We start from the raw sequence: 25020 nt of genomic DNA, 5'->3' as shown, positions 1-25020 counted from the left end.
AGATACAATTACCAGCTTAGAGTCGAGGGAAATGAAACTGAGAGACGTTATTTATTTAATCACAGTATTTAGTTGGTTGCAGAGCTGGGATTCGAATTCAGAGCACTTATTAATATATGACACTGCCTCTCTTGAATGTATGAGTGAGGGAATAAATCCAGGAGCCGATTGACTGAATTTGCTGCTGATGCACCAGGCATTATAAATCTTACCCCCAATTAGTACAAACCCTAGGCTAATTAACAAGTGTAAAAATCACCTGTTTATATGTAATTACCGTAGTCTGCTTTCACCTTAGTTATTCTCCACCCAGGGGACGTTTGGACGGCCCAGGGGGAGCTGCACCGGCACCTGGTGGGTAGAGACCCAGGGCCCGCTCGGCCTCCTCCGCCGCACAGGTCAGCCCCCCACAGCAGAGACCTACCAGCCTGGGGAGTCGTCAGTGCCAGATCCGAGGGGCCTTGTTCTGTAATGTACGGCTGCTCACGTGAGGTCAGATCACACCGAAACCCTCCCTGTAACGCACACACACACGCACACACGCACACACGTCAATCACTGACCCAGCCTCAGCCATCATTTCTTGTTTCTCCTGCTGCTTTTTCTCCAACTCACAAAGGAGCATTCACTATAGGAACAACCGAGGAGACCCCAGTGGTGGCAACATCCATTCCTCTTGCAGGGCTGAGCAGTGGCCGCGCACACCACTTCATGGTGCGCAGAGAGCGCCTTGCACGCCTGAGGGACCCACCGACCGGGTGCCCAGCAGGACGTCAGGAAGCCAGGCCAGGCGGGCCAGCGGCGGTTCCCTGGGACACGATCCCGGAGGGCAGGGGACGAGGAGATTCCCACAGACACATCCCAACATTATCTGACGTCTGTTTCCAAATGACTAGCGAGGAGGCGAGCTGTTCTCCAACCTGGAAGACCAAGGCCAGGGCCCAGCGGCGGAGCTGCAGCCACGCACCCCGGCACCAGGTGTAGCTCACAGGTGCGTGATCACCTGTTCCCACCTGCAGGGCGGAGGGCCTGGGCGAGCCCCACTGCTAGGATGGGGGGGGGCATTTCCTTCTCCCCAGGGTTTCCCACCATTGACTTATTTCATTTACTGGACTGAGAAAACATCATGAGGTTCCTTTAGTTTTTCCAGAGAAGCCTACTTTTCATTCCAGAATAGTTCTCCATGTGAAAGTAACAATCGTTAGGTGTGCACGTGCCACACGCTCTGTACACACGTATACACACACACAGTCACGCTGCATGCACAGAGTCGCGTATATCGTGATTGCTTAAGTGACACACATTCAGTTGACAAAAGGAGGGACAGTCACCACGAAATGATCATCACGTCAGTCGCTTTCTGGTGCACACGTTCTCCCATGTAGTACTTCCAGCCACCTTAGGGGAGGGTAGTAGCTTCCTCCCCTCGCAGTGTCACTGCCAAGGAGCAGGGAGATCGGACAGCTTGGCCAGACTCCCGCAGCCTAAGGGGCTGCAGACGTGGCATTCAGGGAGCTCCAAGTCGGCGAGGTTTCTGAGATCAGGGGTCTGCTCTTAAGTTCTGAGCCCTTAGCAAACACGGATACGCGCTGCACCTGTCTTGTATCAGCTGTAAGACTAGCTGGTGCCTATTCGGTGGTGTTAAGGAGCCACAGTTCACGTGGGAACAAGGAAAGCAGTTCCCAGGATGCGTGTTGACATGCAGATTCCCTGGGTGCCTGGGTGGCGCAGCTGGTTAAGCACTCACCTTTTTTTTTTTTTTTTTTTGAAAGGTTATTTATTTATTTATTTAATCATGAGGCAGAGACACAGACAGAGGGAGAAGCAGGCTCCCTGCGGGGAACCCGATGCGGGACTCGACCCTAGCACCCTGGGGTCACGCCCTGGGCTGAAGGCAGATGCTCAACCGCTGAGCCCCCCAGGCGCCCCAAGCACTCACCTCGTGATGTCAGTGCAGGTCTTGATCTCAGGGTCCTGAGATGGAGACCCCCCCTCCCCACCCCAGGCTCTGTGCTCAGCACAGAGTCTACTTGGGTTTCTCTTTCTGTCACCCTCTGCCCCTCCCTGGCCACTAAAAATAAATAAAATCTTTCTTTTTTTTTTATTTATGATAGTCACAGAGAGAGAGAGAGGCAGAGACACACGCAGAGAGAGAAGCAGGCTCCGTGCAGGGAGCCCGATGTGGGACTCGATCCCAGGGTCTCCAGGATCGCGCCCTGGGCCAAAGGCAGGTGCTAAACCGCTGCGCCACCCAGGGATCCCAAATAAAATCTTTCTTAAAAGGGGTGGGGAGGGGGGAGAATCACCAAGCCCCAGCCCAGACTAATTAAATCAGAACTTCTTATGAGAGTAGTTTTCTTAAAGGTTTCCAGGTGATTCTAATAGGCAGCTATTGTACAGTCGTGACTGAGAGACGAGTCTTGAGCAGTCTTGGAAGGCTTTTCTTGCCTCTTTTTGATGAGCCCTCAAATACAGGATGGAAAATGTGAAAGAGCTTGGAGAAGGTTATGAAAACGATGTTTGGGCAGCCCGGGTGGCTCAGCAGTTTAGCGTCTGCCTTCGGCCCAGGGCCTGATCCTGGAGACCCGGGATGGAGTCCCACGTCGGGCTCCCTGCGTGGAGCCTGCTTCTCCCTCTGCCTGTGTCTCTGCCTCTCTCTCTCTCTCTGTGTCTCTCAGGAATAAATAAATATAATCTTAAAAAAAAAAAAAAAAGAAAATGATGTTTGGCACTGAAGGAGATCCACATGTCCCGCCCTCTTGTATTGTATCGTGTGATGGATCCTGTGACTTCAGTGACAAAGATGGGAATCCTTTTTTTGCCTATTTTCACGAAGAGCACTTCCATGCAAGACCAACCTTCACAGAAGTCAGTGGTATATACAGTTAGAATCCTCTTCGTGCTACACTGCGGATTGTCTTCTAGGATCTCAGCAAGATGTTCAGGATGTATCCCGAGATATGATTTACTATTAATACCAACTCTAAATCACAGTTATTGCACACAATGGGCAAGTGATGACCTACTGCTACCTGAGTATGTGGGTAAATGGACGGAGGGTGACAGGTCACCCTTGTTCAGTGAGGAGACTTATGGCTGGTCTTCTTGGTTAATCTTCAAAACCCACTTCAAGGCTTGCTCGGTAATCTTTACCGGTCTCTCTAGCCAGTTAATTAAAACACAATAAAGACCGAGGCAGACACCTCAGCTAACTTTCTCCTTTTCACATTTTTTTTTTAAGCCAACTGATTTGAATGCAGATATGTTATCAGAACTGAGGGTCTGGCAAGCTCTGTGATTTTTTAGGCCTCACTATGAGATATGATCAGGACCACTTTATGCTATTCTGAGGGGGCCACAGCCAAAGTGGCTTGCCTTTGGGAAGATAAAATAAAAAGTGAGTGGGGGTTTACTGTTGTTGGTTGGTTGGTTTGCTTTGCTTTGGGTTTCCATCAAAGCTTTCATGGAAAACGAAGTCCTTTTGTAGGACTTAGCTGAGAGGAGGTCTGCTTCATTTCGTGTTCTGCTCCTTCATGTTCAGAATCCACTCAGATCACTACATGTAACTCGTGGCATAAAAGCAATCCGTGGACGTGCCAGCGTGCGGACATCTTCCAGAGTGCTAATGTCAATCCCTCCATAAAAGTAAAACCATCTAGGGCAGCCCAGGTGGCTCAGCGGTTTGGTGCTGCCTTCAGCCCAGGGCGTGATCCTGGAGACCCGGGATCGAGTCCCACGTCGGGCTCCCGGTGCATGGAGCCTGCTCCTCCCTCTGCCTGTGTCTCTGCCTCTCTCTCTCTCTCCTCATGAAAAATAAATAAAATCTTAAAAAAAAAAAAAAAAGTAAAACCATCTGTGTTAATAGCTAGTTTGTTTTTGTATTTGCCTTCCCGTAGACACCATCCTGCAGCCCGGCACTTGGTTCTTGGGAGGCAAACAACCCTGACAGGGACCGGGACACACCATCCAGGACTCTGAATGGCAGAAAGCTCAGAGCAAAAGACCCAAGCGCTGCACGCAGGTGCAGTAACAAAAGTGAAGGTGGAGACACACGTAGCAAAGAGTCCCCCCAAGAAGCTTGGAATCCATAGGGATTGTCAAGGCACAGCTGTGGAGGTGACTGGGGCATTCCCTGAGTCCCAAGACATCAGCAAAGTCCTTTAATCAGCACGTACATTGTTCTGTTCCGCCTATAATATTGTTCTTGAATATTAAGCAGCTGGTGATTCAGTGCCATCTGGCACTTCCTGGTTAAGCAGGGCTCTGATACAGTAGGAATGTGTCCGGAGGAAGGGAAGAGCGTTTCCAGGGAGGATAATGTGTCAGGATGACTCAGGGAGGCTGGGTGAGAGTGGGGGGGAAGCTGGAAAACCCACTCATTCAGGATGAATAGAAAACGAGGGGCGGGTAGGGTACCTAATGCTTTGTGCCACTGACCCTCTTTGTCCACGCAGCCTATAAGGATGTGCTTTCCAAAAAAATTTAATAAATAAATAAATAAATAAAAATTAAAACAAAACAAAACAAAAGGATGTGCTTTCCGAGGGCTGTGGGGGTTTTCTCCCTTAGCAATGATGTTGTGAAGCATGGGCCTGTGATCCAGAGAGTAGGTTGGACCTGGACGACAGCAGGATAACCGCTCGCACAGGTCATACAGGCTGTCCCTGGCGGTCAGAAGCCCTGGAGATGGAGCATGTAGAGCGCGACAGTGGAACCTTGGAGTTTTCCTTATCTTCCTCCCTTTTTTCTTCTCTGAGAGTGAGGACGTCCTTGCGATGGAGCCACGGGGGTTTTGCCTATGTCAGGTTTCCTGGAGCTTTCTGTGGCCACACCAGAAGACGCAAGAATGGTCTACAAAGGGATCTGACCCGCGACCTCAGGCCTTACAGAGTCAACAACCAGTGGAGAAAACCAGGTGGAAAAAGAATCAAGAGAGATGACCTCAGAAATGAAGGGCGAATGTCATTGCCGAAGAGTAGGGAGAGGGGAGGGCTTAGGAGAACAGGGTGCAGGACTGGGTTGGGTTTCCAGGCCTTGGAGGAAGGACGCGGGCCATGTGGCCCATCCGCAGAGAGCGTGGCCAGGATGGTGAAGGACCCGGGAAACCTTGCTTGTGGGAAGGGCTGAGCGAACGCCGTTGAGATACCGGCTGCCACTTACTCTGAACCAATTTCATACGTGCCAGGCTTTTCCTATGTGCTCCAGAAAGCAGATGTTTCCATCTCCGTTGTGCAAAGGAAACAGGCTCACAGAAGAGCAGTGTCTATAGCCGAGCCGGGGAGGGGACATCTCGGTTGGGTGGTGCCGAATACAGATGATCTAAGCTAGAAAGCGGATCTTAGAGACGAGCAATCCAGTGCTTTCCCCCTTTCCCCCCACAGATGATAAGGATCTCTGCAATGCTATTGTGGCTTGCTCCAGCCGGCTTTCCCCAGAGTGACTGAGTCCTAACTTTGGTGACAGTCTGCTTGCCGTGTGCTGCTTAGGGGCCAGGGATGAGCCTTAGCTCTCCCAACTGGCTTATGGGACCAGGGATGAGCTCTAGATCTCCCCACTGGCTCAGGGGGCCAGGGATGAGCCCTAGCTCTCCCCACTGGCTCAGGGGGCCAGGGACGAGCCCTAGCTCTCCCAACTGGCTCAGGGGGCCAGGGATGAGCCCTAGTCTCCCAACAACTTTGTCACAGACGCCACAGAGCCCCTTTGTACCCATGAGAGAATTCCTTGTCACAGAAGCTGCATGGCCTACTCAAAGTGACGTCGCAGTGCCAGGGCTGCATCGGATATTTTATTCTAAAATCCGCACTTTTTATACATCTCACGCCGAGAAAGCCTGTCTGCCAAACCTATTCGTTAAGAAATGACTTAGACCCATTCTAATTAATCAAAAACGAAGCTGTGCTAAACAGAACACAAATTGATTAGTACAAAGACACAATTATTCCACTGATCTGACCTAAGACCTGATAGTTTGGTGAGCCCCCTGCTAGTGGTGAAGAGACCAGTTCCATCGTGCTTTCTGGGATACGGAGATTGGCCTACAAACCCCCACTTCCACCAGCAAAGACCTGGGGACCGAGATGCCTCAAGGTAGGAACCACTTTGTTACATTAATACAAAAAAAAAAAAAAATAGTCCCCATTAATATTCTATTCTATTTTGTAAACCATTACACCGAGTCGAACAATAAACCTCAGGGAGTTTACGCATACGTCTGTAATTAAAAGCGCAGGCCAACGATTATGATTTGCTTTCCACTGAGGCTCACAGGGAAAATCTATGAGTTGTCAAAGGGGTTATGAATCTCTTCCTACACAGACACGAGCACCATAAACACACATGGGGTAACGAGCACCAAGCTTCTCTCTCTCAGAGAGAGAGAGAGAAAAAAAAAATCACAAAAGAGAAATGATAGATGGTGCCTGCTAGAAATTTTAATTAAACCTGTGAGTGAAAAATTCTGAATCAGGCCAAGTGGCAGCTGCAGTCAGACGTGACCTGCTGTAACAGCAGAGGCGGGACCCACGTCAGGAAATGGATATCCTGTGAGAACAGCCGTAATATCCTTGAATTTCATTTCATCTGGCTCTCCGAAAGGTCTAGCTCTGAAGGGCCTTCTGGGAGCCTCCCCCACCCCCCACCGCCCCACCAGCCGAGTGAATAACTCAGAATACAAAGAAATCTGCTCTTGGTTGCTTAGTGACAGCAGAGTGTGGACCACAGCATCTTTAGTGCATGTGTGTGTGCATGTGTGTGTGCGTGTGTGTGTGTGCGTGTGTGTGTGCTGTCCCTTGTTTGCTGAAAGGCCGTACACCCTGGCAGGCTGCTGGCTCTGCTGCAGTAATTAACTGATGAAAAGCCCTGACCATGGAAGATTCCATAAAAGATTTCTCTCAGGCCTATGATTCCAGAATAATAGCCATCCCTGCAAATGTCATGATGAACCGTCCCTCTCCTATCGCCTGCTTTGCCAATAAGGCATTTAGGAGGTGTCTCTTCTTGTCCCTAGTCCCCATGTTCCCTCACCTGGTTTCCGTAGGCCTCTGGGGACAGGGGGAGGAGCCTGGCCTTACCAGGAGCAGATATAGGAGCAGAGCTCAGCCTTAACCCCATCTCTCACTAGTTGCCTGGCCCTGGCCCAGTCTGTTCATTCCCATGGTTCTTATCCATCCATCGGCCTCACTTCTGGGGGGCTGCTGGGGGCCACATGTCCTTCACTCAATCTGCTTTGTCAACGGTCATGCATCAAACACACATCAAGTGTCGTGACTATTTTCTCCCCTTTGTTTCTAAACTTCACTTCCTCTTCTTTATCCTGCTTTTTTGCAGGTTAGAGACCTACATGGCTGATGGAACTGAATCTCGAATTCCAAGTTACAGTGAAACTGCTTGCAAGTCAACCCATTTCATGCGAAAAGCGCGCTATTTCTTTTTGAAAACATTCCTTGACGTGCGTGTCTCCTATATGGACTCCAGTAAAACAAAAACAGAAGCCGCTACTCAAAAGAATGGATTGTTTTAGTATCAGTAACCCCTGCACCTTTTCACTTTCATTACAAATTACAGACTCGAAGCCTTAAATCCAAGGCCACGATTCATGCTTGAGAGCAGGTGTGTGGTCATTCAGCATACACCCGGTCTCTGGGATGTTTACTCCGACCTCCTGGGAAAGAAAAAGTCCATCTGTATGGGACCTCCTATCTCCCTCTAGAGCAGCAGAAGTGGAGGTGGGCAATATCTGCCCAGTATAAAGGCTGCCTACTTGGTCTCCCATGCAGGTGGGTGAGTCCAGTGAGTCAGGAACTTCCCATAAGTGGCACAAGCACTTTGTCCCTTCTTCATCTTTTCCTCCATGTCTTTTCCTCATGTGCCCCCCGGGGTCACAGAGACATCGGAGACCACATGTCTGAGACCCACCCCCAGTGATGGCAGAGGGTTGAGCTGGAGAAAGCCTGAGTCCCTGAGGACTGGGAGGAGCAGAGTCCCCCAACCAGCCCTGGACATTCACAGGAGAGAGACACACATCTATCTTCTCTAAGTCACTGATGTTGGTTCCCATTACTCACAGCCAAGCAGTGAAATTACTTCCCCACATCTTTGTGTTCAGAGTCCCTCAACTTTCAAGAATTGCACGGTGCCTCAACAGTACCTGTTTATTGCAGTGCAATACGGCTGAAGATGTTATGCAAGTCTCGTAGGCAAGACCAAGCACCGGAGAGAAGTCAGTGAGCAACTACCACACGAGTCATACCCCTAAGGGCCTTAACGGTGAAGGAGAAGTACAGGGTGCTTGGGATCAGTGCACCTCAACAGAGGAACCTCACTGAACGGGGGCCCAATGTGGGGAGCACGGAAGTTTTGTCCGATGACAGGCATTAGGAGTAATGACTTAAAAACGAAATGTTAGGTAACGGGCAGAGAGAGGAGGTGCATTCCATTAAAAAAAACAATATTTAAAAAAATAATAAAATAAAAAGAATAATATTTCCAAAGACCTTTGAGGAAACAACACGATGTGTTGAAAGAAGAGAAGTCCAGTGACTGGAGCAGAGCAAGAAAGACACCGGAAGGAAGGGTTGAGGAAGTTAAGAGTCCAAAACCTTCCACTATCTTCTCTACTGTCTCCCCATCGCGTTCTAAACTAGGGACATGGGCCGAAAAATAAGAAATGAGGACAAGAGTTCATCAAGAAGAAAATTCTATGGCCCTTTTTTCAGAATTTTTCTCCTGGGTGAGGAGTTAGAATTTACACCCACACCACGGAATCGAAGCATTCCCTGATTCTGGTTTCTCTGCCCACACCCCCACCCCCACCCCCACCAAAAAGGAAAAACACTGAAGTGAGAAAAGACAACCCTTAATGGGACCATTGTTTTGCCCTAGTTTATATAAGAATGAACAGACCAGACCAAAATATGCAAGTCATCCCTCTCAACAGAACACTGCTTGTTCCCCTCTGTCTCCAAGCCTTCTCATTTGCAAATATAAAGAAATGAATATAAATCTGCTCTTTGACAGAAGCTGGCTTCTTAGAAATTTGTTTTCTTTGTTTCCTACCTACGTGAACGCATTTCACTGAATGCAGAACCACTTTTAACATCCCCCAGGCACTGAGAAGAGGTAAGGAAAATCCTATTAAAGGCTTAAATAACCCGGGGAGGACACTAGAGGGCAGGTGTCCCCTTTAAATCTGCCACAATTTCCGCCCACAGCCGATGGCCCATCACTAAGACTGTAGGGACGCATACCTAAATTGGTCTCCTTTTCCAGAACTGTTGTAACACAAGGTGATAAATAAATAGATAAATTAATTAATTAATTAATTAATTAATTCTGCTCCACTGCTCCTCAAATAAGCTGAGCTTTGCACTTGCTCTCCCTGTCATCTTGTCCCTGCTCCTCTCAAGCCGGGCTCCTTCTCATGGTTTAGGTCTCTCTTCAAAGATCCCCTCCTTGGAGAGGCCATCCTTTAGGCCTTTATCTGGGCAACCCCTCCTGAATCCCACTGTTCTCTATTGCATGTTTCCTTTTAACGTTACCCAAAACCCCAAACTACCCTGAGCGCTTGCTTACTTGAAAATAATCTGTCCCTACGACAGAGCATGCTCCTTAAAGGCAGTGAGTGACTGTGCCTTAGTCACCGCTCTCCTCCCAGGAGCTAGAAAATGATTTGTGTCTTACCTGCTGACCGAACGAACGCACGCTCAGTCCTCGAAAATGAGCACTATCGTGGTTCCCAGTACAGATGCCTTACAGAGACCTCAGAAGAACACGATCAAAGTTATGCAGCAAGTCGACAGCAGAATCACGTTGACCTCAGAGACTCTTTCAAGCTCTATGTTTCTTTTTATATTTTTGGGGGGGGGGAGGGGAAGCTAATTTCTCATAAGAAAATCCCCATTTTCAAAAATCTAGTTTCTTCCTTGCCTCTTTCCTGTACTCTACGAATATCCAGTCAAGCCTACCCTCAAAATACTGTTCACATCATTCTTTCCACTCCTCCTGCCACCATTTTAATTAATGCTCATCTCCTAAGAATAACCTTTTTTTTTATTTAGTTGCATTTGCCTTTAGTTTCTTCCTGCTGCGATCAATAATCCTATATATAAACCTCTCCCAAATTAATTGCCTTACATTTCAACTTTATCAGGCTATTGATCAACACCTTCCATGTCTGTCCAATGCCTTCAGGTCAAAATGGAGAGTTTTTGGCTTTATTTTCAAGGCTGTTGCCCCCAGCGTACCTTTCTCACACTAGTCCCTACTTAAATTCCCTCCGTGGGCTCCCGCTACCCTGGCCTATTCACTACTTAAACCTCTCTTGAATTTCTACTATTCTTCCACCAGCGACACTGACCCTATTGTCCTCCAAAAATGCTCTCCCACAACCAAATCCCATTCATTTCTCAAAACACTGGACAATTTCCACCTTCTCTTTGAAAGCTTTCCAGATACATCCCACGCACACGGATCCACCTGTCTCTAAGTTCATCAGGGCCTAGAACAGCATCCAGCTCATTGTTGGTGCTCAGCACATTTTTGTCAAATGAACTGCTGAATCCGTAGTTGAAATCAGGCCCTGTCTTACGGCTACCTTTATTTTCTCTTTTATTTCCTTTGTGGTATTAATTCTTGGATCCCATCCCAACTGGATGTTTGAGGTCTGAGTCATAACTTCTATTCAGCTCCTTATATCTTTTCTCTGTTACCCTAAGCTCTTGGAACTAACTCCACATGCTTTAACTATCAATAGTATTATTGATAAACTTGTAATCTCTCATTTCTGGGATGGCTCAGAATTTAATAACTGCCCAGAAAACAGTAAATCCTACCGACCTTATCTGAGAGACCTCTTGGGAATCAAAAGTCTATCTCTTCTCTTTCTTTTCTTCAATTAATGTTTTACCATCATTGATACGTTGTGAAAGCAAATTATCAAGCAGCGGCCCTTTCTTGTTGGAATACCTCGCTGCGTTCCTTAATTTGACTTTTCTGATCCTCACGATTCGATAACCTAATAGTTAGTGTGTGTCAACAACATAGGGGCACCAAACTAGGCACTTAAGATAGAAACTAGTACAAAACAGGTTCAGACACTTCAGAGCAGCAAAAGGCAACTGACCAATATTGCATTTTCTCAATGTTAACTTAGTACCATCATTTAATAAGTGCCACGGAAATTCAGAGGAATTACAAATTAATGAAGACTGGGACAGTACGGGAAGCCATCTGAAACTGTCATCAACAAGACTCCAACAATTATTAAGTCCCTGCACATGTCAGGCTGCTCTCTACAGTTCCTACCTTCTAGAACTTTGTGATCTGTAACTTACCTTTAATAGCTTTAGGTATATTCTAAGAGAAAGACAGATGATGTTGTCAACTTGCTCTTTAATCATTCAGATGCCGATTTAATCCAGTCCCAAGGAACCACGGATGCCAACGCAGCCACACGCAGACCTCTCTTCTACATCATCCCATTCTATCCTCTCTCTTATTAGTACGTGAGAACGGCCTACTTATTTATTGATCTATGTCGGGGTCAGCAAAATATGGCCCATGGGACAAATCTAGCACCCATTCTACTTTTATAAATAAAGTTTTATTGGAATACAGCTACACTCATCCATTTTACATTGTCTTCAACCGGCGTTTGTGCTAAAACAATAGAGTTGAGTAGTTGTGACAGACACTGTATGGCCCACAGAGCCTAAGACATTTACATCTTGCTTTTTACTGTCTGCCCCATGGCCCACCTGTTTATTGTTTGACTTTTCACAACAGAATACGAAGGGAGACCGTTTTGTTCGCTGTCCTGACAGCGAGATGTATATCTGGGACATAGTAGGTGCTTAATATCTGTTGCTGACCACTCATAGACTTGACAGGAGAGGAGGATAACTTGCATTAACATGGACCTCGGAAAGCTCTGAATCTGGCCACACATCTGGAATCACTGCTTTCTGGGCATATAGGTAATGAACTCATGTAAAGAAATTTGTAAATGGCCAAAGAATACTCTGGGGAGGATTCTTGGCCCAAGGAATAGTTTTCACTGAAAATGCCTTGGTCTCACTGCTGGGCTTATTTGGGGACAGAGCACCGTATTTTTTATAGCCCTGCTACGCTAAATGAAATATGTACTAAATCACCAGGCGGGCCTGGAACTGAGAAACTGGGTAACATCTGGAAAATAAGAGCTTAGGGTAACAAACTTCTAAAAACTTGTTGATAGGAGCACCAACATGGGCCTTTCTATTAATTTATTTGACTCCTGTCAATTGATATTACCCAGAGGTTTAAAAAAAGAAAAAGAAAAAGAATAAGAAAAAAAGAAAAAGAAAAAAAAGAAAAAGAAAAAGAAAGAAAAAGAAAAAGAAAAAAAAAAGAAAAAGAAAAAGAAAAAGAAAAAGAAAAAGAAAAAAAAAACCAGCCATGGTTGTAAAATATAAAAACACCATTTCCCGTCCTTCTTTTTTTCAGTTTCCACGAGTAACTTACAATTTTGTTCTATGTAAAATTCATACCAAAGAAACTCTTTATTAACAGACAGAAATTCTGACCTACTGAAACCCAGCCAATGCCAGGCAGAGGTAGCAGAACAAGCCAAAATCAACATGCTGGTTTTTAGATATTCTGTTTAAGGGGCAAACAGTGTTTCAGTTCTGAGTAACCTATATACCAAGATGGACAGCCTCACCCAGGAGACCACAACATGCCTTATATTTCAGATTTTTATCAGCTAGGTCTCCAGGCTGAGCTGCCTTGCCATGACCCGCCCACTTCCCAGGCCAACCTGGTAGACCAGTACTCCCCAGCAGTACACCCTTTCTATTCATTCCCTGTGCTATGGCCTGAGGGATTTAGAATGTAATCTATCCTTATCTTTTCCCATTTAAAAATTCTTCAAATCTCTGTACTGCCTTCAGGGGAAAGCCAAAGCTCTCATAACACAGGAGGATCTTCATGAATTGGCTTTGTGTGCCTGCCGACCCGTCTCCCCTTGCCATGTGCCCCTCTTAGCCCTCTCCTCCCCTTCCCTTCTGGTCTAAAGGCAGGACTTCTAGGAGTTTTGATAATGTCTCATTCTCTTTCTTCCTTTTGTCCCTTTCTCTTTCTCCTTTTCTCTTCCCTCTGGGGCTTCTGAGCCTTTGCACTTGCTCTTTCCTTTCTGCTTCTGCTTGAAGCACTTTTCCTTCGCTTGTCTGGCTAACCTCAGTTTACTCCCTGAGTCTCACCTCAGATTTCTCCCTAATAGCCTTTCTGGGTTCTCAAAGTCCAGATTAACAGAAAAATCTCAGGAGTAACACTCTAAGGAACTAGGTAACCCTCTACTAGGAACTCCAAATCGAATCCCAAAGAATGTATCGCATGAAAGATTAAAGAGGAGATCCCTGGGTGGCTCAGCGGTTTAGCGCCTACCTTCGGCCCAGGGCCTGATCCTGGAGACCTGGGATCAAGTCCCACGTCAGGCTCCCTGCATGAAGCCTGCTTCTCCCTCTGCCTGTGTCTCTCCCCCTCTCTGTGTGTCTCTCATGAATAAATAAATTTTAAAAATCTTTAAAAAAATAAATTAGAAAAAGACAGATTAATGAAAGGTAGATCTCTAACTTATTTTGATGTCACCCCCAACATGGTCTAAATTCTTAAAGTCAATGTACAAGTTCTGCCTTAAGCATGCTCCCAAAGCAATTCAACTATGGGTCTCCTAGATAAATTTTCAAATCCTTTGCTATCAGACAAACAGAAAGTCCAGGAATTGTCCTTCTAAAATACGGTACAAGTGTTCTGTTCAAAATGCATACTAAATATACTGCAATCAAAGACATAACGTTTGCCTTGAAATCTTTCACTTCCAAGAAATCAAGGAGAGAACACGGATGAAGATAAACCACTTGAATGGCTCCAACACCTGGCAATATGAGAAGTTACTGCGTTATTCTGGAGAGATACTTATTACAGAGTGCACAGGTTTGAAGATCACTGAATATGAAATTGCACAAAAAAATGAAAGTGGACCTTGATGTATTCAACTAGCAACGTCTGGGCTGCAACACTGGGCACATCAACACCTCCTGCAATAGCCTCTGGTTATGTAGGAGGTGCTGCAATCTAAATGGTTACAATGATGCCTGTCATCTTTTTTATAACCTGGCGTGGCAAGTAAAATCTGGGGGGTAAAAAGGATTGATCTACCAAGTGCCAACAACAGCAAGCAGAATAGATAATCTTGCTTCAGAGAGAACAACAGTTCATAGCAAATAAGTCCCAAGGCAGGTGGCCAATTCTAGGCCTCTACAGATCTGGCAAGATTTGAAGGTGGTCCGAACTGGAGAGACGAGGATTGAGGTGTGGCCTTGGTTATGAAGAGGGAAGAGGATTAGAGCATTAAATCCCACCTGTGGAAAGGTGTTTGAAACAAGGCAGGGAACACTGGACCGAGGGTAAAGGCTTGGCTAATGAGAGTCAAGAAAGAAAACAGCTTGACAGCCTCCCCAACAGGAGTTAGAAAAGCCACAGCTTGAGCTTCCTCTAGAGAACAGCGTGAAAGCAAAGTGGGACCACAAGAAGCAGACTGCAGCCTCCAGGAGAGGCGGTTGGCCGGGGCCGGCCTCCAGGTATACCAGCCCTTGGGGCCACGCTGTGACAAGGCTTCCTAAATCCTGTTTGCCACTGTCGAGGAAGCTCTTAGTACTCTCCCAGAACCTCCTGGGTTCAAGAGAAAGGAGAAATAACTCCTGAAAGGACCATACCTACCAAGTGTTGAGCAAGCTAAAGCTTAGCTCAAAACTCTTTCTTTAGGCACTGCAGGGTCTTTGAGAAATGCCTCCAGGAAGCAAGCGTGGCTGCTGAATTTAGCTCATTTCACTCCTGTTAGGACAATGCCAGTGTTGTCATTCTATGTCCATACTTACACAGAAGGAAGAACAAGGAACCAGGACAGGGGCGCCACCTTTAAAAATTTGGCAAAGTACACTCCCTTCCTCCATGCCTCTTCTCAGGGGACAGAGGAGAAGGCAGAGAGAAAGGGAGAAGAGAGCTCTGCACAGCTTTTAGCCTCCCCAAAGGGAGATGCAAACTCCACCCCCCCCCCCAAAGAACTGGCGTGCCAGCTTCATTACAAAACTCTCCCATAAAATCTGCAAGGCCTTCTGAGATCACGCTAACTTCAAAGATTTTCTATAGAGGTTCACCCTTAAAATACGAATAATCATGATGTGGGTGAGCAGGTAATCACCTTGCTGACTTTCCAGTGCAATCTACATGCTTCTTAAAAAAAAAAAATCTTCAAACTTACTATGATCTCAAGAGGCATCGTGGATTTTTTTTTAACTTCGAAAAAAAAAAAAAAATGCCCAGGGAAGCAAGGAGAGGTGTAACAATTTAAGCAGCGAAAAGAACACAGTCACTCATGTTTTTAAAAGAAGAAAACCTGTAGGACAACCTCTGACATGTCACATTCAGTGACATCTGAATATTGATGAAGGAAACTGCACCCAGACAGCAGGAGCGGTTCAATCAACTTTGGTGATAGATGCGGGTCAAGGCTGTGACAGCCGGGTTAGCACAACCAATCCAGATTTCACCCTTACTTTAGTAGTAACTTGCTTCACAAAGACCTGATGCAATGTCTTGCAACAGGTCCAAAAAAAGTCACACCTGGTATTTCTGCCACTCGGCTTGGTCCCCTGTCTGATGTCCTGTAACATTCTCAGGTTCGTTGAGAAGATTTCAGAAGTGACTTTAAGGGAACTCATCCATCTCTCTCCCTTGTCAGTTATTAACATGGACGACCAATTAAATTATATTTCATCTTCAGAATTATTAGCAGTATATATGACCCATTATTTACATCGTTAAGCATGATTCTTACAAAGGAACAGAGAAGCTGTATCCTCAGGATTTCTGGGAGTTCTTTGCACACAGCGCACACTCATGTATTTGGTGCATGAATAATGAGGCAAATTACAGATCAAGAAATGCATTTAACAATACTTTAGAGATCTAAAATAATTCTCATAATTAGCTTCCAGATATAGTCATCCGGTTTTAAAGAGAATTCACCAAATGGGGCTTTTCTAACAGCCATTTTATGTTTATGTGGAATAGATACTTGAGTAAGCTGTTTTTTCTAGATCATAACTGTTGATATTTAAAAACTAAAGATGATCCAACATGTCTGTTTACACTGGCAACCTCAAGGCATCAAATTCAGGCCTTATTCCAGTCCCAACCTCTTTAACTTTTTATTGTACTAAAGTGGGAACTCACATGTGTTCGTTTAAGCACTGCTGATACGTTGGGAGGTTAGGTGTGGTGTCAGATACAAAAATTTGGAAGAGGTCCACGAGTTTCCACGTGTTCAACCACAAAGGGCAATTTGTGCAATGGGAATAGTATGGAAATATTATGGAATTATATTGTGTTTCATGTTTATTCCACAAGTGTATTATCTTAAATATTTTAAAGCAAAGTTAAGCTGATGCTGCATACAGAAGCCAAACCCAGGTTAATACTTTCAAAGAATTCTAATAATAAGCTCAGTCGAGGAACACGCTGGAGCAGGGAAATTGTACTAAGAAAAGACAGAAATCACCAGGTTACTGCCTGCCACCCATGCACAACAAGCCCCACGTTGCTATTTTTACCAAGTATTATGGGAAAACCAAAGAAGAAACAGCATTTTAACACCTCGCTGAGTTTTAAAGCAGGTACAATATTCACGTTTGGGTGCCCAACTCCCCTCGTTTGATTTGAGGCCAAGGCTCCACAGTGAAAGCAAAGTGGAGAGGTTTTCCCCTTAATTATCTAAGTAATTACCTTAAATGTCTGCTTTGCTTTGGCTGTGGAGACATAGTCACAACCATGAAGACCCTACTGAAAACAAGAAGATACGAAGTTCATAAAATGCTCTTCGTCTCCGTTGCAGAAAGGCACACGAACATCACCTGAAAATGCAAACTGTGATCTTTTGCAACAAGATTAGAGAACACCAGGTTTTGTCAAGCTGCAGTAAGAACTATTCCTGCATTTCCTCGTATCCTACAGTGAAGGGAACGTCTGTTGCCTAATAACCCACACTCAGTGACTCCTGAAGCACAGCCAGACGGACAATTGTGGACTGTGCTGGCCATGGGCATTGTAAAACATACGTACTGGAATGATCTATTATGTGGTGTCCTTCAGTCTTCTGCTCCTTGCTCAGAGCTCTCATACAAGAGATTTCTGCAAGGAAGTAAGTTCGCCGGGGAAACAGACATCAAGTCTGTGTCTCGATTCCATGAGAACGTACCTCACCCTAGAGAATATCTAATGAAATCCTAGAGAAAGTGGTTAAGTAAACAAAGTGTTTATTTTCTGTATGAAACTTCCTATTTTAAGGGAACATCCTGTCATCTTGTTCTGGCTTCGCTGGTGCCCATTCTCCTTGTTTGGCCTCTTGCTTTTCCTCAAGGCCCTACCACAATATTCGCCCTCAGGAAATTGTGTGACGCACAAGTTACTCTACCCCTTCCTTCCATTGTGATTTAAAATGTATGTAGAATTCTGATCTCACAATTGTCACACACTCACAAGGAGACACCTAGCTTACCTGAAAAGTCACTTAGCGAAAATTCTTTCCTCAGCATTGAAGGATGTATCTAGATTCTCTGCCCTGAGCATCAGAGTTCCAAGTAAAGTCACTCTTGGGACACACTGGTTTCCCTTCCCATGGATACTGGATACTATCATGGCTGTAACTTCTTATTAGTCAAAGAGGGAACTGTTAGGCTTGGAATATTCCATCCTCACCTTTCCCCTAGTTGATATACTTCAATGTGTTATTCATCAGCTCTAAGGATGCTGTACACCTGAGGGAAGATCCTAGTCAATCTTTGGTGCCAAGATGTCAATTAAAATTCAGGTTTCTCTGGAATTCTTTCGGAGCTCACTGGAAAATTTCTTTTTGTTAAGCTACTGAGTAAATACAGGAGATTAGATAAGATTTTCAAGGTTGATATGTGAGACGTTCCTCCCTTTGCTTCCAAGAACACTACATTCCTAGTTCCTTGTCATGTTGGCTGCAGACATAAAGGAGGTAGAAAGGCATTTTGTGGACATTGTGATGGGAAAGGAATTCGGTGACATATACTTTGGGGTCCAAAGTGCTTTGCTATGCATGACTGAAGCCCACCTTAGCCTTAGTCCCATCAGGTGGGCAGGCAATGAGACATTAGCAATATTCCCAAGGTTCTGTGTGCCATATAAGTTTCCATATTTTTTTTTCTGTCAACCCAGGACTTCAAAACACCATGCTTATTAAAAAAAAAAAAAATCCTGGACCGGATAACATTATCATGGCTAACACACTGGTGGATGATGACAAATTAACGGGTAACTATTTGTCTTGGTGTTGCCATTTTAGAATGTGACTCTTGGAGGCCTTCTGCCTGATGCCAAAGTTAGAAGACAGATTTGAAATCATCCCTGCCCTTTACCTGCCTTGAAATGAGGTTTCAGACAGACTATTTAATTATCTCTGCCTCACATATTCTATGAAGCTGGACTTCAAGAAAAACATGACAAATGGCACATTCAGAATAAAAAAGACTGTTAACCAAAGGTAAAATGAAAGGATCTAACACTGAATGGGTTGGTTTAAAAAAAAAAAAAAAAAAAAAAAGGATGAAAAAGCCCTTTGCATGGTGATTATCTCAAGTAATTATCAGTTTTTTCCATGGAGTTTACAGGCCCCTAAAATTTGTCTATAACACAAGTAGATTATAAGAACTTGGGGTGAAAAGAAGGCATTTCTTTATAATAGCCAGGAGCATTAGGAGAACAATGGGTGAGTGTAATGCAGGAGGATTGGAAGTCGGTGAGAGAAGCAAACGTGTGTAGAAGAAATGACAATGTAAAAGAAAGCTGCAACTAGAAGACCAATGTCATAATGTACTGATTTCTTGCTGGTGTTCTTTTAGGGAGACAGGGAAAATATTGCCAAAGAACTCATCAGGATTTGGATTTTTTTTGGCAACAACGAGATTTTTATTATAAAGCAAATTGAGTATATACCTACCCTAAGGCCAACATTAAAATGAAATTCTTATACTTTGTTCCTCCCCCAAATCTGCACAAGGACTTCCTCAAGATCTTAGTATGCTTGTAACAAGATGGCAGGAATTGGGCCGAACGTATTCTAAAACAACACACAACCCAGCTTCAAGTGAAAATGTTGATACTAGTAAAATTGGAACATGCTACTCCAGTGAACTAAAATTTGATGTGAATCAGAAAGGCTCTTGCAAGCAAAGGCTTGGCAGTTAGGTAATGATGGTACCTGCTGGGTCCAGGACTGAGAATTCATGTTTTTACTGAGCAACTGAAATTCAAAATGCCAAGTTTAGAGGAGAAATGCAAGGAAGTCTAAAACGACCAAGTCATGCAGACACTTGATTGATTTTATGAAAGAGATACCACTAAATAAATGAATCCTAATTTATTGTAGTCAACCTTCATAATGAAATTCCATCATCTTGATTGACTACATTTGATACGAACTCAGGATGGCCACATTTGCAAAGTGTCTCTTAATGCATCTCGCTACAACCTGGTTATGGTACTTGAGCCCACAGGATAATTATGTACAATTATTTAATTATTTATTTTCAAGTAGGCTCCACACCCACATGGAGCTTGAACTTATGACACTGAGAAGAAAAGCTCTATGCTCTACTAGCTAGCTGCTCGAGCCAGCCGGGCACCCCTAATTATGTACGATTTACAATGACAGATATTTCACTGGTTTGTTCTTTGCCTTCTAGAAGACTCATCAATCATTCAAGAACATGATATATTATGCATAATTGTTTCATTTCTTTCCCTTTTGTAAAATTCGTTGATACTAATCACTAAAAATTATTCTCATTTATATCAGCATTGTACATATAAACCAAGAAATGTTCTTGTGGGGATGATGACAAAAGGAAGGAAGATAAAAATCTTACAAACTTTACAATCTCATTACTATGAAATGTCTACTTTGCAAACAAGGCCAGTGATCCTTAAAGTAAAAACACAGTGAACAACTAAGTGTTTTCACTCATGTTAAGATTTAAAAAAACAAAAAAACAAAAAAACAAAACTCAAAGGGACATTTTATTGTGTGAAACTTAAAATATATGGAATTTAATATATAAAAAACAATGATATGATTGAACCCTGGATCAACCATTTGCTAGCTGGATTACCTTGGGAAAGTTGTTAAATCTCCATTACCTGCAGTTTCCTCATCAAAAAGTGGTATAAATCAACAACCACACTGATGTTTCTCATTGAGTAGTAGTGAAAATAATATAAGATAATGTATAGGTGAATGTACTTTACAAATCATATAAAAGTAAGATGTACTCAACCACTGTGAAGTACCAGGATAGAAATTAAAGAATAAATGTTATTTAAAAGTCACTTGGCATCCATTTTTAAGGAACTTGCTTTCAAAAGCATCAATAGCTATGCCAAAAATGTTCAGGTTGTACTTCACCATAAGTCTAATTTATTAGATCCTTTAATAAAAGTATAAAAAGGTTCAAAAGACAATTTCAACTCCCTACTCCACCATAGCATGTGTAGGAAATCCTTTCATACATAATCAGACTAAGGGTCTTACTCTTAACTGCATAAAGCAAACTGGAAATGGAAATATGGCAATGTATAATTACAGTAACTTGAAAATATTTCTAAATATCCTCATTCTCAGAATAAACTTTTGCTTTGGGAAGGCTTCTCAAACCTGGTCAATATATTGAAAATCAATGAATACATTGAACAATGTGAAAATCACTCTGGCTGGTTTCTCTCTATTTTTTTTTGGGGGGGGGGAGGGGACTGTTATTGTTTTATATGATGTTTTGTTTCCTGGGCACTCTTCCTACACTCCAACAGGGATTAGCTATTCAATTCCATTTCTCAGAGCATCACTTAGTAACGGATGCTGAAAAGTTGAGCGGCAATACTCACAACATGACTTGCCAAATGACTAGATGGTCTGAAACAGAATGAATAATGTATAGTTAAAATCAGGGCCCTGATATCAGATATGTCGAATTCAAAGAAAGTCTGACTGTTAAAGCTTTGTGACTTTTGGCAAGCAGTTAACTCCCTAGTGCTTGGTTTCCTTACCGATAAAGCAGAGATAATTGTAGTGCCTATTTCAAACAGTTATGAGGGCTAAATAAAAGAATCCAAAGGAAAAAAAAAAAAAAGAATCCAAGGAAAGTACTTAGAGAAGCATCTAACATGCAGAAAACATTCAGTGAGTGTTAAATAGTATATGTAAAGAAATACAGACAAAATAAGAGGTTTATTTTTTTCATAAAATCCTTGACTAGAGATTTTAGGCATAGAAAAATCAACTTGAGAACATTTTAACAATCAAAATGCCAAATCATTGAACTAATTCAACTCAATATTGCGCCTTTTCCTTACATATACATGTGCATACATGCATGTGTGTATACCCATATGCACACACATGTTACTATATAAGGCACACACACACAAATTTATCTTGATGGCAGGAAGGCTACAGCAATGCAGATCATAGAACCTGTGCTTTTCTTCAATTAAGCCGTTTGATTTTCCAATGCTTCTGTAAGTTCAAATAATTTTGATTTGTGGCCAGTGGGGGGAAAAAATTGTCCATTTCTTTAGATGCAGTACGATGGCAAAAGGAAGTGATTCAAGGTGAAATATGGTCACACATGCATTGTACAATTTAAAGGCTTGGTAAATCTATGGTAAATCCTGTTGGAGATGAATGAAAATGCTTATCAGGTCAGCTGAAAAGCAGACACAATTTTTAAAAACCTTCTTAACGCTAAGTGGCCAATAGTGGCAAATTCGCAGGGAAAGGGGATCTTTGGTTTTTGAGTTCTCATGTATTTATTGTTCTTCACACTTGATAAACCTTTTTAACAGTTCAATGAAAGGAGCAGTGAATTCTCCAGTAAGAAAGAGTATAGAGAACTGTCCCATTTGTTAACGAATCTTTCCATTCTTGTAAGAGATATTAAATTGCATTTTTTCTTCTTGCTTTCAAAAGTGGTGTCACGTGTCATAATGGGTGCAATTTTGGACAAAGTCAAGTTTGAATTTCTCCATGTTTAAAGGTTTTCAAACTCAAGGGATAAATCTCAGAAAGATAGTACTACATCAGCTAAATTTTTCACAGCAGTGGTTAATCACTATTTATTGTGCATTCATCCAAGATCTAAGCCTTTCTCAGGAAAAAGAGGTGAAGAGAACTTATTAACATTTGCAAAGTCCTTTGAGAGATGTGTTACCAAAGTGTAAATTATATCCATGTTATTAACCCAGCCTCATTGAACATGAATAAATTACAAACAAATGAAAGTGCCTTTAGTGGAGCAACACTATTACACAAAAATAATTTAAAATATGAAATTAAAGTGTTTGAATTAATTTTAAATGCCATTGCTTGTTTTTCCTGAATCAGTGTTCAATTTTGAGGCAGCTGGGCAAAGAAAGGGACCCAATTTGGAAATATTCGCATTCTAACAGCCATGCTTCTCTCACCATGGATCAGAGCACTATAGACACTGCCTGAGATCTTACGTATGTCAGAGGCAAACGTGGCCGTATTTTTTTGCATAGAAAAGAATATAAGCCATTGGATAGTTCTGAAATCATAATCAATGCTCCTATAAATTGCTAAATTAGAGGAAAGGTTTATATTCATGTTACTCAAAAAATGAATTTTCCACATCCAGTTGCTGAGTAATGGCTGTTTGTGCAATGTTTCCGCTAAGATAAATGAAAGTTTTATTTTCCCTGCTACTTGTTTAAAACTCCTTTGCATTTTTACACAACAGCCCATTTTTCATTACCAGGAAAGGTATGCAATTTGAACCATGCTACTCTTAACTCACAGTAAATCAATATGTGTCATAAGAGCAGAAAAGAAAGTAATATCACTCGCTATCATTGGACCTTCCCTTAGAGCCAGTCCCAGAAGACACTGCCAGGTTGGGTTGCTATAGCAACCGAGCTGGTGTGGGCCTCTCTTGCTTGGTTTGTTACAGGGAATTGATCTTTACCACGCAGGTATAAACCTGAAGAATTCTTATGGTAAATAAGAAATTACAAAGAATCGATAACAAGGTGTTTGACCTTTCCATTGATCGGAGATGATCTAATTCAAAAGTAGTATTAAGAAGGTGGACTCCCTAAGATTTCAAATTCCTCTGCTGACTTCCAACTAAATTATTCATTGTCTTTTCTTTAGGATCCTTAAGTAGTCACAATTCTCAAAACGTTGGGGGTGGGGTGGGGAGGGTAATACCTTGCACCATTAGACTGCTAGCATGGAACCTCATCTGGTTTTACCCAACAGTGAAGGTCTACTATAAAAATGTCTTGAAATAGTATTAATCTACTTTAAAAAAAATATCTACAATTAGTAAGAAGATTCAACGAGACTCTATGGGTAATAGAGAAAAATTAAATTCTAACGTCTATGAAAAAGATACCAGGACAGATAATATATCTTAAAATATAGAGGGTTCTACTTCATTTGCCTATTAAACAACATAGGCCATATAAAGCATCTGGCTGGCATACAAGTAAGCACCTAATCCTAATAAACACTGTTAGGATTTTTTTTCACTATCATAATACACATTATACCTCTTTCTTTACAGTAGGCACTACTGATTATGCAATTGTAGTGACCTCTGCATTCAGAGTATTTTTTAAGTAAAAGTGATATAGAATACACCACTATGTGCTGAGCCTTAAATGTACTGTAAAAGGGGCAGGTCCTTTTTGGAAGATTAGCCTTGTGAATAAAATATCTGCATTTAAGGGACAGGCCCCAGGGAGGCAGCCTGGAGTGGAGTGTGTAATGTGTTCGGCAGTTGGGACTTCAGTTTGTTCATCATACTACTTACTCGAGACATTAAACTCTCTAAGACTTTGTATTTTCATCTGCAATGAAAAGATAAAGCAGTTTCAAAACGGGCTGTGAGGTGGAGAGAATCCAGTGAGACAATGCATAGAAAGCCCCCGGGGAAACGCTGGTACAAATGATACCTTTTACATGATTTTAATACTTTTCACATTTTAGCTGCCTTTCTTTTAAGGATTTTCCAGTCATTTCCTTGAATCATTGTTTCCAAATGGAAGTTGAAGGGCAAAATGGATATAAATGCAACGTTTCTTAGCAGTACTTTAAGACAGATGGGTTGTAAGTCTGGCAAAAGGTAAGAAACTTTCACTATAACTCTATGTTACAAATTATTTTTTTTAATCTGCTTCAATGGATAATGTTTTTCCCAAAGCATATTTCCATGGCCTCCTAGCTTAGGATGATGCTCTGGGGGGACAAAAATGGCAGGAGAGGGAACATTTCTATGCTCAGATGTACTTAGCCTTAGTACATCTCGCTCTAGGAATTAATAGGTCACATGAGCACATCCAACCCTCTGAGAAATCCCAGATAATCTCAGATAAAGAAATCAATGTTGCTCTGTGGTAAAGAGCACTGAGTGGGAGTTAGGCCTGTGAATGCTGCTTTTGCTGCTTATGAGCTTATCACTTTGGGAAGTTATTCAACTTCCATGCTTCAGCTTCCTCATCTGTAAAATGGGAACGTGTCTACCTCACCCAATGGGAGGTTAAAATGAGATCTGCCCTGTGCCCAGACAGAGGCTAATAAAGTCAGTTCAATAAAAAGAGTTCTTAAAGAAGCCTATTTAAACTCTCTAGCATGATAACTGTTCTTCCCAAATAATCTCTCTGGATACCTTCGGGAACTATTATTCCTTGGAGCACACTCTGTACAATGTTAGGGTGGTGACAAACTGTAATTAAGTAAAAGACTATTCAGCATCTTAGTGGCCAAGTCAAGTAGCACAGAAAATCAGCTGCCTCACCATGTGATCCCACTGGCTTGCTATTTCTTGCCAGAAAGTCCTACTACCTGGACATTAGAGCAACTATGCTAAGTGTAAAGCTCCTGCC

At 43.0% G+C, this 25020-nt stretch overlaps 1 protein-coding gene across 7 annotated transcripts in view; it reads right to left on the bottom strand.

Moving 5' to 3' along the window:
* The window catches only part of GAS2 (growth arrest specific 2), a 128333-nt gene that overhangs the window by 20821 nt on the left and 82492 nt on the right, over window positions 1-25020 (bottom strand). For 4 of the 7 annotated variants that reach the window (XM_038569267.1, XM_038569265.1, XM_038569266.1 and 1 more), the window contains one exon: window positions 16819-16872. The exons of 2 other annotated variants lie outside the window; for them this stretch is intronic. In XM_038569267.1, the coding sequence (XP_038425195.1) occupies window positions 16819-16872 (54 nt within the window). Of the gene's footprint in view, window positions 1-16818; window positions 16876-25020 lie in introns of those variants that run through there. One more of the 7 variants, XM_038569271.1, reaches the window with a different exon arrangement.

This window comes from Canis lupus, chromosome 21 (assembly GCF_011100685.1).
Source record: "Canis lupus familiaris isolate Mischka breed German Shepherd chromosome 21, alternate assembly UU_Cfam_GSD_1.0, whole genome shotgun sequence".
Lineage (NCBI taxonomy): Eukaryota > Metazoa > Chordata > Mammalia > Carnivora > Canidae > Canis > Canis lupus.
This window is presented reverse-complemented; position numbering and strand designations above follow the sequence as displayed.